This window comes from Silurus meridionalis, chromosome 11 (assembly GCF_014805685.1).
Source record: "Silurus meridionalis isolate SWU-2019-XX chromosome 11, ASM1480568v1, whole genome shotgun sequence".
In the NCBI taxonomy this organism is placed as follows: domain Eukaryota; kingdom Metazoa; phylum Chordata; class Actinopteri; order Siluriformes; family Siluridae; genus Silurus; species Silurus meridionalis.
This window is the reverse complement of record NC_060894.1, coordinates 125,001-140,000: the sequence shown is the minus strand read 5'-3', so window position 1 is coordinate 140,000 and position 15,000 is coordinate 125,001. Positions and strand designations below refer to the sequence as shown.

Genomic DNA, 15,000 nt, shown 5'->3' with positions numbered 1-15,000 from the left:
GTGTGTGATGGGGGGCGTGGTGGGGGTGTGGTGTCTGTGTCTGTCCACAGTCCTCAGATCTCATGAGCATTAGTAACAGGAAGTACTCGGTTTTCTCTGTGTGTAAGTTTTGTTTAGAACTTTCTTTAGAAACATCAACTTGAAATGTTTTAATGAGAAATTAAAGAACACATGCAGCATTCACAACACACACACACACGTGCACACAGACAGAGACACACACACACACACACACACACAGACAGACAGACAGACAGTGCAGTGGTGACCCCTGTGTGTAAAATCAGAGCTGTGATCAGATTACTGATGAGTGTGAAGAGCAGGGAGGAGATGAGGGCAGAGTTCTCCCAGGACATCATTAATCTGTGGTTCATGGAAATAACTCTCAGAGCAGCGTGTGTGTGTGTGTGTGTGCGTGTGTGCGTGCGTGTGCGTGCGTGCGTGCGCGTGCGTGCGTGCGTGTGAAGACTCCTCACTGTGTCCAGAACAGGAAGTACACTCATATCTACATGGCACTTACATGAATTCACGATGTGTGTTTACACAGCGGTTTCATTACGATAATAGTATTTGTAATCCTGTGTGTGATGTGGGTCTGAATCAGTCACATGTTCCAGTTAGGTGATGAACTGAACGTCTCTGTAGTACTGATTTTATTCCTTTTCCTTCACTAACACTCGCTCCTAACCCTGATTACAGTGTGTCTATGCTGGTGTGGGTGTGTGTGTGGGTGTGTGTGTGTGTGTCAGGAGTTAATTTAATACACTTATTCACTCCTGAAGGGTTAATGAGTGAATATGATTAGTATTAGAGTTCCTGTGCCCTGAGAGAGGGAGGAGAATAAACAGGTTTAGGTTCTAATCCTCCTGTACACCTACTGGATCATGTGAGCTGCACCTCAGTTATGAACATCTGATTATTTCTGCCTGAAAGCTGTGTTCGGGTCCAGCTTTGTGATTCTGTTGGATCAGGTTAAAAATATCCTGATGGAGTTCTATTTTAATCTGAGAATCTCTGAATTATTCATGAGCAGGACACAAATCAGGATTAAATCCACACTGTTCTGTTTCACTGCTTCGCATCAGGATAAAACACAATGACATCTATTACTGCATCATCTGCTGATGGTGTGTGTCTTGATCTTTTGTGTTGATGGTGTGTGTTGTGTGTTTGCAGGATGAGGGTTTTGGTGTGTACGGACAGCAGAGTTACATCGTTGACTCACACAGGAAAGTAAGTGTAACCTCATTCCAGCCTGAGTGTGTGTAATCGCGGTCACTACAGGGTTTCCACAGGGTCTTAAACAGTCTAAAATCAAACAAATCTGAATATTTAGGCCTTGAAAAGTCTTAATTTAAAAGTCTTAGTTTATTTTAAACCAGTCTTCATTTTTCTGATGTCCATGTAACACTACGTTTAATGCTCATTGAAATGCGTCTGCAGCACTTTAGAATGTTTTTCCTAATAGAATTTACTGTATTACGACTACAAATGAGACAAACATGCAACAGCCAATCAGCTGTCTGTTATTGGGGCAGGGTCAATAACAATGGGTGGGGGTGGGGGTGGTAGAATAAAGAAGTGAGCCACAGGGAATTTGAGCTACAAAATCACCTTTGTTTACACACAAACCAACTGCACCTGAGGGAAAACATTCTTAATTCTGTGCTTTAGAAAGGTCTTTACAGTAACACACACACACACACACACACACACACAGCCTGAGGTGGTGGAGTGGAGGATGTTGATCCTGAGACTCTGTGCTCCAGCAGTGATTAATTATCACTGATTAATGAGTAACATTATGAGAACGGGGTCAGGGCCACAGAAGAGACACAGATTACTCCTTAAAAGATTCTCCTGGGAGCAGATCATCCTCCAGACCTTCAGCTCCAACTCATCCAGCCTCTTTAAAATAAAAAGCTGAATTCATTAGTGGTGCTGTGAAGATTTTATAATAAGCGTGTTGAATGTGTAATTAATAAGAACACTAACGAGTTCTGTGTGCAGCACCTTTATAACTCTCAGGGTCACTGTATGGAGTGTTTGTGCAGGAGGAGCTGAAGTCAGAATGGTCCTGGAAATAATAAAGAAATATATCTGATATATGAGCAGTTACTATGGGGCAGTTTTATACACACACACACACACACACACACACATACCAGATGTGTATCTGATTAAAATAAAGCAAAAATATGGTGAATCCTCACCCACATTATATTTATACACACGTTTATCGTTTTTAAGTGCTGAAATTCCATGCAGGAATCTTCGCTCCTCACACATCTCCACTCATGAAGTGTTTTTGTGGTTTCTTCTGCCCCCTGGTGTCAGACAGTGAAAATAAACCTCCTCCAGACAGCCGTCTGTCCTGCACACGCACGTACACACACACACACACACACACACACACACACACACACACACACAGACACAGACACATTATTGCTTTGCGGAAACAGTTATTTTGAGAAGTTTCGACAGAAGGAGCTGATATCTGAGGAGAGATGAAATAATAATAATTTTATCAGTACAGATAAGAACATTCACTTTTTGGGATTAAAAACGTTTTAATGTTTGAGTGATGAGCTGCACCGGTCTTACAGGACAAACCTGAATCATCCAGCTCAGCTGATTTAGACTCAACTATCAATTCAATTCAATTCAATTTTATTTGTATAGCGCTTTTAACAATCAACATTGACTCAAAGCAGCTTTACACAGATAAATCACTGTCACTGTGTAAAACTTCCTTAAACTCTGTGTGTGTGTTTTGATTAGGTGCCTTTGATGAATGGTCAGATGTGTGCTCCTCCTCCTGCTCCTCTTCGCTCTCAGATGAACTGTGCTCAGGTTCCGATGGCTCGGCATCCCTCCAGAGAGCAGCTCATCGACTACCTGATGCTCAAAGTGTCCCAGCAACCGCCTGGACCCCCACGTCACCCCCATGACACCCTGCCTCACGAGGTACACACACACACACACACACACACATATATACCCTTACAGATAACTACACACACATATACACACCCTTATTTATATATATATATATATATATACATACACACATACACACACATACCCTTATACATACACACACACACCTATACAGATATATGCACGCACACACATACACACACGTGTTAAGCTGTGTGTGTGGTGGTTAAACTGTTTACGTTCTGATGGTGGTGTTCAGATGCACGTGAAGATTGAGAAGAACCCTGAACTAGGCTTCAGTATATCAGGAGGAGTGGGAGGACGAGGAAACCCGTTTCGCCCTGAAGATAACGTACGTGTCTCTGGAATCTCACGCACAATTATTCATTCCTATAACAAGAAGAAGAGGAACATTTATATAAAACCTGAACTTGATTTTTCTCCAGTGCTGTAACCAGTACAGTTATAAAATTAAGCCTCTTTTTCCTAAAACTACTGGCACCTCTAGAACGTCCAAAAACACACACACACACACACACACACACACACACACACACACACACACACACTGTCCTCTCCTGAACCTATCTACCTCTGCCAGGAGGGTACAAGTCAATTGTACATAAATCTGTAAGCAAGATAAGGAATATGTGTACAAGTAAATTCATTCACAATCATACACACTTGGTCCATTTACATTGATGGTGTTTGGCAGATCAATAAATACATTCTAATACCAGTAAAATTATCATCCATCACTCCCTCATGACCAGGATCCTCCAACACGATTAAAACAAGGGGGGCCAATAATTGTTAAAGATTTGTAGAGAAATGGCATTGCTGGAGAGAAGCAATTTGTTTATTTTCAATAATTTTTTTCTATAAGTTTTATAAATTTTTATTTTTGTGATTTGGTCCGAATAAATAAACGTGTTTGCATTAACAGGGAATATTTGTGACGAGAGTTCAGCCTGAGGGACCTGCTTTTAAACTTCTCCAACCAGGAGACAAAATCATCCAGGTAGCTCCTCAGGATTACTTTTTTCCCCTCTCTTTACCATAACAATGATCAGCTGTGTGGGGTGTAAATATGATCAGCCGTGTGGGGTGTAAATATGATCAGCTGTATGGGGTGTAAATACGATCAGCTGTGTGGGGTGTAAATATGATCAGCTGTATGGGGTGTAAATACGATCAGCCGTGTGGGGTGTAAATACGATCAGCCGTGTGGGGTGTAAATGTGATCAGCCGTGTGGGGTGTAAATGTGATCAGCCGTGTGGGGTGTAAATATGATCAGCTGTATGGGGTGTAAATATGATCAGCCGTGTGGGGTGTAAATGTGATCAGCCGTGTGGGGTGTAAATATGATCAGCTGTGTAAATATGATCAGCTGTGTAAATATGATCAGCTGTGTGGGGTGTAAATATGATCAGCTGTGGGGTGTAAATATGATCAGCTGTATGGGGTGTAAATACGATCAGCTGTGTGGGGTGTAAATATGATCAGTGTGGGGTGTAAATATGATCAGCCGTGTGGTGTAAATATGATCAGCTGTGTGTAAATATGATCAGCTGTGGGGTGTAAATATGATCAGCTGTTTGGGGGTTTTGTAAATATGATCAGCTGTGTGGGGTGTAAATAAGATCAGCTGTTTGTGTAAATATGATCAGCTGTGGGGTGTAAATATGATCAGCTGTGTGGGGTGTAAATAAGATCAGCTGTTTGTGTAAATATGATCAGCTGTGGGGGGGTGTAAATACGATCAGCTGTGTGGGGTGTAAATATGATCAGCTGTTTGTGTAAATATGATCAGCTGTGGGGTGTAAATATGATCAGCTGTGTGGGGTGTAAATATGATCAGCTGTGTGTAAATATGATCAGCTGTGGGGTGTAAATATGATCAGCTGTGTGGGGTGTAAATACGATCAGCTGTTTGTGTAAATATGATCAGCTGTGTGGGGTGTAAATACGATCAGCTGTGTGGGGTGTAAATACGATCAGCTGTTTGTGTAAATATGATCAGCTGTGGGGTGTAAATCGATCAGCTGTGGGGTGTAAATACGATCAGCTGTTTGTGTAAATATGATCAGCTGTGGGGTGTAAATACGATCAGCTGTGTGGGGTGTAAATACGATCAGCTGTTTGTGTAAATATGATCAGCTGGGGTGGAGTGTAAATATGATCAGCTGGGTGGGGTTGTAAATACGATCAGGTGTGTGTGTGTGTGTGTGTGTGGGGGGGGTAAATATGATCAGCCGTGTGGTAATTTGGTAAAAAGCCAGTCTGACTTTCACTTTGACGTTGTTCACTAAGGAAGTGTGGGAAAACCCTTGAGTTAATGATTTTACTCATCATCTTCCCCACATTACTGTTCACACGAATACCTTCAGTAGTTATTGGGTGAAATTTGTCTCCACTTGTATAGATTGAGGTTATTAGACCTTCGATTCCAGATTTTAGGAAAGAAACCGACTACTCAGAACTCGACTGAAGAGTTTTAAAACGACTGATTGAAATGTACAGCTGTGTGTTTAATCATTTCGTTCAGGATTCTGTCGAGTTCTGAAGCTTTCTGTGGTTTCAGTTTGATGATTTTGTCCTTTAGTTTCTCTTCAATAACTGGGAAATTTAAAGTGTTTTGCTTTTCTTTAATGGCTGGTTTTAGTTGCTCCAGTTTATAGTTTGTGTTTTTGCTCTGAGTTTGTTTCAGATTCTACATAATAGTGTTTTGATTTCTCTCTCTCTCTCTCCCTCTCTCTCTCTCTCTCTCTCTCTCTCTCTCTCTCTCTCTCTCTCTCTCTCTCTCTCTCTCTCTCTCTCTCTCTCTCTCTCTCTCTCTCTCTCTCTCTCTCTCTCTCTCTCTCTCTCTCTCCCCACAGGCGAATGGATATAATTTTGTGAACATCGATCACGGGAACGCTGTGTCTCTCCTGAAGAACTTCTCCAGCACAGTGGACCTGGTCATTATCAGAGACATGGCAGCATAGAGACTCCACAGAACCCACGATGTCTGAATGGTCACTTATATTTTTGTACACAGAGGAGAAGGAGTTGGAGGAGGAGACATACATCTGAACTGTTTTTAATAGAAGAGTTGTGATAAAAAGGGGTGTAACCACTGCAGCATGTGGGCGGAGTCTCTGCAGCATCCTTCACTGTGGGAGAAACAACATGCACGAGAAAACTGTGTTTTTTAAACAATTTTTTTTAATCATTCACCTTAAAGTAGAAGCGAGGAGATGACCAACAAGGGGCGGGGCTCTGCCTGCTGACATCAGCATCTCTTTTTTGTTTTAATTTTATTTTTAAACCACATTTAAGTTCCTTTATATTTTTGGTATTTGAGAAATCTCTGACCTGTGGAGCTGTTGATCTGGAGCTCGAGGATGTGTGCTGAGAGCAGATTCTGAATGTAGAACTTGTGCGCTTTATGGAAAGTCATACCACATCCACACGTCTTCACCTGGAACGTTCTGCCACGTCTCTGAGACTGCCCCGTAACTCCATTAGAAGTGTGTGAGATGTGGTGGTGTTACGGAGGACAACAGAGTTCTGAGAGAAACATGACCTGTGTGTGTTGCAGTGCATGCTGGGAAAAATCTGATGTCACACATTTTATGGATCTCATATTTAAAGGGCTTCCTCTGGAGACGAGTGATGTTCCTCATCCTGACCGTCTGGCCACACCCACTGCTCTGGCCACACCCACTGCTCTGCTGTTTTTACTTGATTCTGATCTCTGGTTTTCATGCTGAAACAGTTGCAGTGCTGAATCACTCGTTCTCGCGTTTGGAGCGAGGGATGCAGACGAACAAAACAAAGGACGTGTGAAGTGCCAACTGACCTTTAACCCTGAGCAATACTCACTGATCCACACAGTTGTGAGAGCAATAGCAAGATTTTACTTTCAGAAAGACGAGTGTTTTTAAATAATAATAATAATAACACAAGGAACTCTTTTAGTAACACATTTTTGTGATCGCATTTTATATTGTAAATCTTTTAGACAATAGGAAACAGCATTTCTGAATATTTTGCAAAGCTGTGTGTGTGTGTGTGTGTGTGTGTGTGTGTGTGTGTGTGTGTGTGTGTGGTTTAATCCTAAACTGAATTCTGATCTGACCTTGTAAAGAAAGAAAAAAACCTGAAGGCATGATCATTGTTTCAGTGAGTATTAGACTCTGATCCTGAGGTCTGAAGCTTGGACAGTTGAACTGTGTGTGTGTGTGTGTGTGTGTGTGTGTGTGTGTGTACACATACACACAACGTGAATGTTTCTTGTCTTGTGTGAAATTTCTGCATGAAATCGTTCCTTCTATGAATGTTATGAATGTAAATCATCGTGATTCTGAAGATCTACGAGGCCAAATTCCTGTCGTCAGTGTGTGGATTAGGTGTGGAGTAGAACACTGATTATCGTTTCTGTAGTAAAGCCGATTTATTTGATTTAATGTTCTGATTCGATTTTCCTCTCACCATCACGCAGTAGCGGAGTCTAAACAGAGGCTCTTTGTCCCTCTGTCTGCTCAAGGTGGATGAAACGCTTGTGATTGACACGTGATTATCTCCACAGATGAAACCTGACTAAATGAATCATGACAATCTGCAGATCAAATTTCAGTCTGAATATTTTAATTCCACATCCGAGAAGGAGCCCCTGGTCTCTCTGGACTCTCCTGTGTACGTCTATTTATTTAGCGCTTTTTCTTTCACTTTTATTGATTACTAATGAAAGTGTAAATAATCCGGAGTTTAGTCACTGCATTACTGACCTTTACTTTCTAAAGACCAGCAATAAATTCATCACAGCAGCAAAGCTTTTTAATTGGATAGCAATTTTCCCGGGTTCTTTGGACGCAGCTATGTGAAGACCATCGCTATGCATTTCCTCTACATTCCAGATTTTGTACATAGTTTTAGGTTTCATGGTAAATCCTGTGGAAACAAAAAACACCATCAAATAAAAGAATGGTCTTTTACAAACGAGTCTGGAGTCTGTGTGTGTGTGAGGGTTCAGTAAACAGGTGATTATATAGAGGAGATTTAATGACAAATACAAGGTGGAATCAAAAAGCTCTGTTTACAAGAAAGAACTTTATTTACCTACGTTTCCACACTATTACCTTCAAAATAGTCGCCTTGTACAGCAATACAGCTGCCAGTGTTCTTCTCAAGCACCTTCTGCGTTTCACAAGCTGGAGCTTCATTTTCAGGAAGAGGGTGAAGTCCACAGGAGCCAAATCTGGTGAGTAGAGTGGGTGTGGAAGTGAGATGATGTTTCTGGTGAGAAACTCACGTGAGGATGAGCTCAGTGACAGAGTGCACACGTGGTCAGAACAGCACCAGTTACACTGCTCTCGATGTGCTCTGCGATGTCTACTGGCACTGAATTATGAAGGTCGGTGCTCTCTGTGAATGTGCGTGCAGCCTTGTGCTGCCACCTGTTGGCAAAATAAAATAGTTAAAATTACAAAATTATTAAAATTAATAGTTATAAAAATGCAATTAAAATGTAATAACATAATGTCTATGGGTAAGATTTTTTTGTGTGTGTGTGTGTGTGTGTGTGTGTGTGTGTGTGTGTGTGTGTGTTCTTTTATATTTAACACGAGGACCTTTTCTTTGTCCTACTGCTGACCTGAAAGTGTCTGCTGTCGGTTTGGAGAACTTCCAGTGTGCTGACAGCGCGAGCTCCAGCGGATTATAGAAACAGGAAATGATGCAGACCACAAACTTTACTGCGTCATCGAGCTTCAAGGAGTTTCACACCGGAAATAAGACCAAAATAGAAGATGATTTCTGAGAGAAATTTCTTATAACATTTAAAGCTCCTCGTGTGTTCTGTATGAAACTCTCAGATCATCAGTGAGCACCACAGAGAACAACCACAGAACCTGATTTCCCTAAAAACATCTCAGTACAGAAGCTCAAATGAAACTTTTTCAGCTTATCTGTGTAAACAAAAAGTCTTCAGTTCTTGAAAAGGTTTCATGCTGCGACAACTAAAAAAACCCTGAAAGATCTAAATGGTCTGAATATGAACTCTTTTGGTGTATTTTAGGAAGCTGAGTTCACACAGTTTTGTTCCGGACAGACAACCTGTTCAAAACCGAGGAACCTGAAACCATCAAAACATCAGCGCTATGAAGATACCGAGCTGTAGGACCTGAAACCAGTTTCATATCCAAATCTGCCCTGGTCCACGATTTCTCTCTCTTACACACACATACACGCACAATGAACATTACTTTCAGTGAGGGTTGTTTGTGAGAAGAATATTTATTAATACTCTCTTTCAGGCCTTAACAGCGCTCACATGCGTCTTTCTGCGCTTGCGCAAAGATTTCAGATGATCTACTGTTGACGTGAAAGAGTACACACACACACGGAGTCGTTGTGAAACCAGGTGCTGTGAGATGTTCCTGAGATGAGGTCACATGAGGAACACCGCCACTGTTGTGTACATTAACCCTTTTCTGTGTAGCTCCGCCCACTCAACTCGCGTCAATACAGCGCATCACCCACCCAATCAGCGCCACACACGACGTCACCATGTCACGCCCTTTTTTCTAAAGAAAGCAACAAACAGCTCGCGCGCGGCTCAGACGGGCCGTGAGGCGGACAGAGAGCGGAGCTGCTGCTGCTGCTGCTGCTGCTGCGCGGAGTTTCCTCTCAGCTCCCCGAAACTTTTCACACACACTCAGTATTGACGTGTTCTTTATTAAAGGTAACGAGAAGCTGTTTATTATTTTGTGTTTGTATTAGTTATTTACACATTAGCCGACTTAGCTTCATCTTTACACTTTTTACTCATGTTCTCATTAAAAATAGTCAAATCACAGACGGATTAAGTTTCTATACGAAAGGAGTGTTTATTTAAGTGTTATTAATACGTTTTTTATTCAGAAATGGAGCTAAGTTAAAATTAGCCGTGGCTAGTTCCTCATTCGGTTAACCAAATATGGTCAAGCTAATGCTAGCGGATTGTTGATTCAGTATGACATTTTATTTAGGGAATAAACAGTGCATTATTTAGCTTTGCTGCTTGTACAATTATATTATTTTATTGTTTAAGCAGTGTTTATCCGTTTAATGTGTAAATTTACAGAATTTTACCTCAGGAATAGCAATAATCACCGCGGTCTGTATGTGCAGGCCTCGCGGCCCTCAGCACACACTCTTATTGTTATTATTGAGAAATAAACTCTGGAGAAAATCGTTTTAATATTTTATAATGTTTATAATGTTAAAGTAAGACTTGTTTGTTAAATGTTAGCATGTTAGCCTGTAACCTCGTTACTGATCTTTCCTGGAGTAAAGTTTCTGTACATACTGTCTGGATTAAATATCAATAATTTAGGGTTAAAATGACAATCAATACACTTTGTAGTCGATTTATTTACATTTATAGGTTTTGTGAGCGAAACTTGGAGGTTTTTCTAAATAAAATAAAAACAGGAAGAGTCTGGAACAAAGACCAGACAAAAGCAGCCTTCAGCTCGGTGGATTTACACAATAAATTAATATAACTATCGCATTATTATTCATTATAGAGGTATTCTTAACTTACATTTACACGTATATAGGTATAAAATGAGTGTTGATTAAGTGCTTTGTGTGTTTTTGTGAAATGCGGTGCGTTAGCGCTCTGATTAGCATGACTCAGTGGATTTAAAGGCTTGGGCCTGCGGAGGGTTGCCAGGATATACAATAACCCCACTGTTCCTCTAACTCTCTCTCTCTCACACACACACACACACACACACACACACACACACACTTGTGGGTGTTTGTCATAAGAAATGGTCGTTCTCGGAGACCTCGTGATTTTATTAAATTTCATTTGATTTGTCTGTAGTTAAACAGGAAGTGGGGTTAATGTCGGTCTTCAATCTGGCAACCCGAGAGATCTACACTACACACTGTACAGACATGAACACGATATTAGCGCTTATAACGCTTTTCCTCGTGGATAACAAACACTAACTATTAAACTGTTGTGATTATTGACTTCTGAAACACACACACAGACTGATGTAAACAAGTCACTGAAGCATCCGTCAGGATATAAATAGCTCCAGTCACCCAGGCCCACGACCCAGGAGGAGAGAGAGAGAGAGAGGGGGGGGGGTGCGTTTGTCACGTTGTAAACGTGTGACAGGTGAAATCTGAAGCCCCAACACTGTGTTTGATTTGCTGGTAACTAAAGTTTAACCTCCACACTGTCTCTTTATATATTGTACATCTTGTACTTTGTTTATGAACACATTCAGAAGCATCACACTTTACATAAATTCCCTCAACACACAAAACAATCACCTTTTATGATCATTCATCATAATGTATAATAATCAGATTAGTGTTTTGTGGCTCGGTAGTGCAGAATGTTCCGGAGCGTCTGGCCAACTGCTCTCGTCTTTGCGGAACACATGCTGTTCTGCCAGCAGGAGAGACCGAGACCGGTTCTGGTCGGTTCTGTTTATGACGAGTCTTTATTACAGAACAGCAGTTTTGTGTTAAAGATGTGCATGTAAAGTGTTTTGCAGTTACATGCTCACTTGTGGTGGTGGTTATGAAACGTGTCTCATAATGATGATGGATTTCAGTGTGATGCACTCATGCTTGGAACAGTGTGTCTCCTGTTTGTCCTCAGCTATTCATGTCCCACCACTAGTGTGTTTACGAGATTCCGGCTCGTGTGAGTTCCAGTATTTTACAGGGTTTTTTTTGGTTTGGTTCCTGTAGCTCTTTTGATTTTACACACGACTTTAACGTCTCGTTTTAACTGCACATGTTAACTTTTTCTTCAGTTCTCGGTGTGCACCGGCTTTCAAGGGAATGTAAATAGATATTGTGTGTGTGTGTGTGTGTGAGACCAGACTGTGCCATGGCCCAGGAAACCAATCAGAGCCCTGTGCCCATGCTGTGCACCACCGGCTGTGGTTTCTATGGGAACCCCAGGACTAATGGCATGTGTTCAGTGTGTTATAAAGAACACCTCTCCAGACAGAATAATGGAGGTGTGAGTCCTCTCAGTAACATGGGTATGCATCTTTATCTTCTTTTTACCTCATCCCTCTAACCTTTTATTCAGTTTAGAGTTCTCTTTCTCTCATGTGACTGAGCCAGTATTTATTTTGTGATTTAGCTGACGTGGTTCTCGTTGTGTTCCAGGTTCTAGTAGTGTAACCAGTAGTCCCACCTCAGAGGCGTCTGCGATCCAGATCATCGAGGCTACTTTAAATAATTCTGTGAGTGACGCGGAGTCGCCTGTCGGGGCCACTGCAGCACTTCCTGTTACACAGCAGATGACCGAGATGAGCATTTCCTGTGAAGAAGTGGCAGTACCTAAATTAGAAATTCCTGAACCTGGTGAGTGTTAAAGATGAACGGATTAAAAGCAGAAGTGTGAGGATACACACCCGGTGTACAGTGTAACACCCCCCTGTTTGAGTGTTCGCTGTAAATCATTCACAGTGGTGTGAACTTGTGTGTGAATGCTGCTGGTCTGTAGTGATGGTGTAGAAACAGGTGGTGGGTTTGAGATCACGATGGTTTTCTGATGTTGGTTTATTGGTGGTCCTCAGTTATAACTCAGCCCACGGCTGCTTCTTCTTCTGCGGTGAACACGGCAGTCAGCACCGAGACCAAAAGCCCCGACGCCCCCAAACCGAAGAAGAACCGCTGCTTCATGTGTCGTAAGAAGGTCGGCCTTACAGGTGAGCCACGCCCCCGTATCCCTCACGTGTTCCAGATGCTGTAGTAATTAACACTCGTGCTGTTGTGCTCAGGGTTCGACTGTCGCTGTGGAAACCTCTTCTGTGGACTTCACCGTTACTCAGACAAGCACAACTGCCCCTACGACTACAAAGCCGAGGCTGCGGCCAAGATCCGCAAGGAGAACCCCGTAGTGGTGGCCGACAAGATCCAGAGAATATAGATCACCTGCTTATCTCTTTGGCTTTGAGCTTTGACCTTTGACCCGTATTTCCGGGAGAGATAGTATGAGAAAACAGGACTTGCACTCAACTTGCGATCTAAAGGACTATTTTTATTTTTTATGACTTTGATCTTGTTTTTCAGCCGATGCATGACTGGAGTGGTCTGGGGATTTTTTTGTGTGTGTGTCTCAAGTTTATGGCGGAGTTAAACAACGGGGGTTACGTGCGGTTTGTATGGTTTTGTGTTAAAGACAGACCGTCTTTGTGACTGTCGAGTTGTTGTGATTGTGTGTGTGTCTTGTGTCTCAGCGTGGAGAACAGACACGTGGTAGCCTGCAGGACTTCACACGACTGTTAGGGCTCTGACCCGAGCGCCGGCAGGGCAGCGGTGCATGGCTGGCTCATGTAGCACAAAGAGAAAAAAACACACAAAGGACACTGTTGTGAAAAGTTCACGTCTCCCCACGGTTCGTGGCATGACTCCCCCAGCTGTAGCATTAGCCTGGTTTCCTCACCCGCTTCTCCACCACACACCACAGCGGTTCTGTTTCAGTGCTTTTATTTCCTCCTGCTTTGAGTGAAGATGAACACAGACTGGTTTAAGGCTTTGTATTTTGAAGCCTACCTGGGTGGAGCTTCAGTGGGAGGACCAGTGACCTGCATGGTTCATGAGATTACTAAAGTACGTTAGGTTTTAACAGCTACATGCTCATAGACCCTGTTTTTAATTACAAATCCACACGTGTACTGAATGTTTTGTTTTGTTCGAGTGAGTGTGAGACGTGCAGGGAGAGTCACGTGGTGCTGAGTCAATACGGTGTTTCCACTGTTGTGTGAACAGATGCCTGTGTGTTTGTGTGAAATATTCAGTTTATTTTTGCGTGTGAGATTCATTCAGGTGTCACAGTAAAATTGTCGTTTCATTTATGAATCCTATTTATTCTGTATTGTGCATCTAATCTTGTTACCCACCGTTACAAAACCGTATCATGTAAATAAAATGCTGTACAGAGATCTAATCATGTATTGCTGTGTAAACCCACCCGTCCCTCCAGCGTGCTCACACACACCCACACACACTCTCATTTCCCCAAAAATACAAAACTGTACAAAGTCCCTGTGGAGATATAAAGCAGTGCTCGAGGGTGTTGTCGCTCCTGCGCTGTGGCTCTGATGGGTTACTGGGTGCTCTGCCTTTTAACACGCCTGAGGAATGCATTATGGTCCCATTTGTGAGGGGGGAGCATGTAGGGGCCGTTGTGGACACACAGAACAGTCATCTCATCTGCATATTTCAAATTCTGAAGAAGCTGCACACACACACACACACGTCATTATACACCCAGAGCATTGCATTATTAGCAAATTAGTTAAAAGCTCTATGCTACAAGGAAACCTGTTTTTCAGTTTTCTTACTGCACCTTTGGTGTGATGAAGAAATACTGTGAGGTTTTGCCACCGCAGGCTGTTTTCACCACAATGTCGAACACTCTTCTCTCATTGGCCGGATCCATCCCCTGTTCACAACACAAGAACATAACAATAACTCTGTCGTCTGTTTGGATTCATTCACTGCGTCTAGACAGCGACAGGTTTAATTCTGAGGTAGTTTGTAACGTAAGACTACACATTTCTACAGCTGACTGAAGAAGCAGCAAATAAACTTACATTTAGTCTTCAAATTGTTCAGAATGCAGTTGTGTGTGTGTGTAAGAGTGCCTCATGGTTTGGTGGAGATCTGGAGTGATGTGGAGGGGATTAGATATCGATGCAGGGTTGTTGTGTTGGACTTTTGTATAAATAAAGAGTAATAAATCTGTTCATTTATTTCAGGAAATCTCCAAAAACTACTGTTTATAGTAGATTACACTGCTGTGGTCCCAATCCCAGGTATCAGGGGTCCATACAGTAAATGATGGTCAGAGAGAGAGAGTGTGTGTGTGTGTGTGGGGAGACAGACCTGGTTGATCTCATCGACGACTCTGAAGGGACAGCGGTTGAGCTCCTGCAGGGCCATGAGGTACAGCATGGTGGAGACGCTGCGCTCACCTCCGCTCTGATGGTGAGGAGTGAGTTCATGGAGCTGAGTGCTGCTCCGGAACTTCACCCGGATAC

The 15,000-nt window shown here is 42.4% G+C and overlaps 3 protein-coding genes and 1 long non-coding RNA gene across 5 annotated transcripts in view; 2 read left to right on the top strand and 2 right to left on the bottom strand.

Annotated features, from left to right (window-relative positions):
• The window catches only part of erbin (erbb2 interacting protein), a 57,963-nt gene extending 50,033 nt beyond the window's left edge, over positions 1 to 7,930 (top strand). The window contains exons 24-28 of the mRNA XM_046861795.1: positions 1,177 to 1,233; positions 2,785 to 2,970; positions 3,203 to 3,295; positions 3,890 to 3,964; positions 5,824 to 7,930. Coding sequence (XP_046717751.1) covers positions 1,177 to 1,233; positions 2,785 to 2,970; positions 3,203 to 3,295; positions 3,890 to 3,964; positions 5,824 to 5,931 — 519 coding nt within the window. The 3' untranslated portion in view covers positions 5,932 to 7,930. The remainder of the gene's footprint in view (positions 1 to 1,176; positions 1,234 to 2,784; positions 2,971 to 3,202; positions 3,296 to 3,889; positions 3,965 to 5,823) is intronic.
• Positions 7,829 to 9,221, bottom strand: LOC124393780. The gene is made up of 2 exons (XR_006927374.1): positions 8,583 to 9,221; positions 7,829 to 8,385 (listed from the first exon to the last, which is right to left on the bottom strand). It is a non-coding gene; the product is annotated as an uncharacterized LOC124393780 (long non-coding RNA).
• Positions 9,222 to 9,508: 287 nt separating this feature from the next.
• Positions 9,509 to 13,904, top strand: zfand5b (zinc finger, AN1-type domain 5b). Of its 2 annotated transcripts, none has more exons than XM_046861796.1 (5): positions 9,509 to 9,671; positions 11,824 to 11,988; positions 12,119 to 12,316; positions 12,532 to 12,663; positions 12,736 to 13,904. In XM_046861796.1, exons 2-5 carry the CDS (start codon positions 11,832 to 11,834, stop codon positions 12,882 to 12,884), a joined length of 636 nt encoding a protein of 211 aa, XP_046717752.1. In that variant the 5' UTR covers positions 9,509 to 9,671; positions 11,824 to 11,831; the 3' UTR covers positions 12,885 to 13,904. The 2 variants fall into 2 exon arrangements, with proteins under 2 accessions (XP_046717752.1, XP_046717753.1); XM_046861797.1 differs by having other exon boundaries at positions 9,538 to 9,671; positions 11,819 to 11,988.
• Positions 13,798 to 15,000, bottom strand: part of smc5 (structural maintenance of chromosomes 5) — a 15,443-nt gene continuing 14,240 nt past the window's right edge. The window contains 3 exon segments of the mRNA XM_046861782.1: positions 13,798 to 14,195; positions 14,307 to 14,402; positions 14,846 to 15,000. The exon segment at positions 14,846 to 15,000 is cut by the window's right edge and continues 25 nt beyond it. Of these exon segments, the coding sequence (XP_046717738.1) occupies positions 14,064 to 14,195; positions 14,307 to 14,402; positions 14,846 to 15,000 (383 nt within the window). The 3' untranslated portion in view covers positions 13,798 to 14,063.